The sequence below is a fragment of the Protobothrops mucrosquamatus genome, unplaced genomic scaffold (assembly GCF_001527695.2).
Source record: "Protobothrops mucrosquamatus isolate PMUCROS unplaced genomic scaffold, P.Mucros_1.0 scaffold6086, whole genome shotgun sequence".
Classification (NCBI taxonomy): Eukaryota; Metazoa; Chordata; class Lepidosauria; order Squamata; family Viperidae; genus Protobothrops; species Protobothrops mucrosquamatus.
This window is the reverse complement of record NW_015391925.1, coordinates 20,040-21,548: the sequence shown is the minus strand read 5'-3', so window position 1 is coordinate 21,548 and position 1,509 is coordinate 20,040. Positions and strand designations below refer to the sequence as shown.

Here is a 1,509-nt window from a genome sequence, read left to right as displayed (position 1 = left end):
CTGGGAATTGTTTCCAGAGATAAAATGATCGGTTTGGTTTGACTTCAGTTAACCACAGTGGGTGGGACCACTCATTGCGGCTTGTAAATCAGAATATATGGCTCACTTGTTAAATCTGCCCCAGGATTTCAAGATATCCGGATGAACAAGAAACTTTATGACTTTATACAGCCCCCATGGGAAACATTTCCCTTTTTTTTATAGTTTAGATTGAAAGATTTTTACATAGGTAATAAGACGTACATTCCGAGAAAAAGGTACGGTAAACGTGAAAGAGAAAAGAAAGGGAAAAAAGGAAACCGAAAAGGGGGGGGGGAGAGAGAAAAAATAACAGAAGAGAAAAAAACCAGGAAAAGAAATATAAAAAAACAGCTTCTCTCAGGAATTTTAAACACAATAATAATCAAACTTTCCTCTCTAAGATCACATCAGGACTGCCTCCTTTCTAAGCATCCGAACCGCAACTCACAAAACCGCAAAAAAACCCAACCCATTTCTCAAGCTCCAAATATGAACTTCGGTTCATGGATGTGGGAGACAAATTTTTGTCTAGACTTGTTCTGATCAAGGGGTGGGGGAAGGGAAAAAATCCTTCATTTCCCAGTTAGATTTCCCAGTTTATTATCCCACAGTCTGGACAATTTATTGAGATTCATCCTTCTGCTAGCATTGGGGTTCACGTGTGTGTATGTGTGTGTATTTCCCCCTCTCTTTTCAGTATCTTGTTACTTGGCATACCATCGATGCCGATGCTCCGGAGCTGAGCCACATCCTGTGCTGGACCCCTACCGACCCACCGACAGGCCTCTCGTATTTCTCCAGCATGTACCCTCCTCATCCTTTGACCGCTCAGTATGGGGTGAAAGTGCTTCGATCTTTCCCTCCAGTAAGTAAGACGTTTACTGGAAGGATCTTAGAACCTCTTTGTGCTAAAGTTCTGTAGATCCTGGGCTCCTCAGTGAGCCCTCTGCATTTTTCCCAACTTCAGTTTTGGTCTCTACGAGGTCAAAAAAGATGTTGAGACTCTGGAAAGAGTGCAGAGAAGAGCAACACAGATGATTTAGGGGACTGGAGGCTAAAACAGATGAGGAACGGTTGCTGGAATGGTGTATGCCTAGTTTAGAGATGACTAGGGGTGACACGACAGTAATATTTCGTTATTTGAGGGGCTGCCACAAAGAGGAGGGGGTCAACCTGTTCTCCAAAGCACTTGAAGGAAGGCAGGACAAGAAGCAACAGATGGAAACTACTTAAGGAGAGAAGCAAGCTGGAATTAAGGAGAAAGTTCCTAACAGTGAGGACAATTAACTAGTGGAACAGCTTGCCTCCAGAAGTTGTGGGTTTTCCATCACTGGAGGTTTTTAAGAAGAGAGGGGACAGCCACTTGTCTGGAATGGTCTAGGCCAGGGTCTCCTGCTTGAGCAGGGAGCTGGACTAGAAGACCTCCAAGGTCCCTTCCAGCTCTGTTCTATTCTGCTCTATTCTATTCTATTCTGCTCTATTCTATTC

General features: G+C 43.8%; 1 protein-coding gene across 1 annotated transcript in view; it reads left to right on the top strand.

Annotated features, from left to right (window-relative positions):
• The first annotated feature begins 730 nt into the window (after window positions 1–730).
• Window positions 731–1,509, top strand: part of LOC107300082 (phosphatidylinositol 4-kinase alpha) — a 12,979-nt gene continuing 12,200 nt past the window's right edge. Inside the window, exon 1 of the mRNA XM_015829425.1 lies at window positions 731–886. Within this exon, the coding sequence (XP_015684911.1) occupies window positions 824–886 (63 nt within the window). The 5' untranslated portion in view covers window positions 731–823. The remainder of the gene's footprint in view (window positions 887–1,509) is intronic.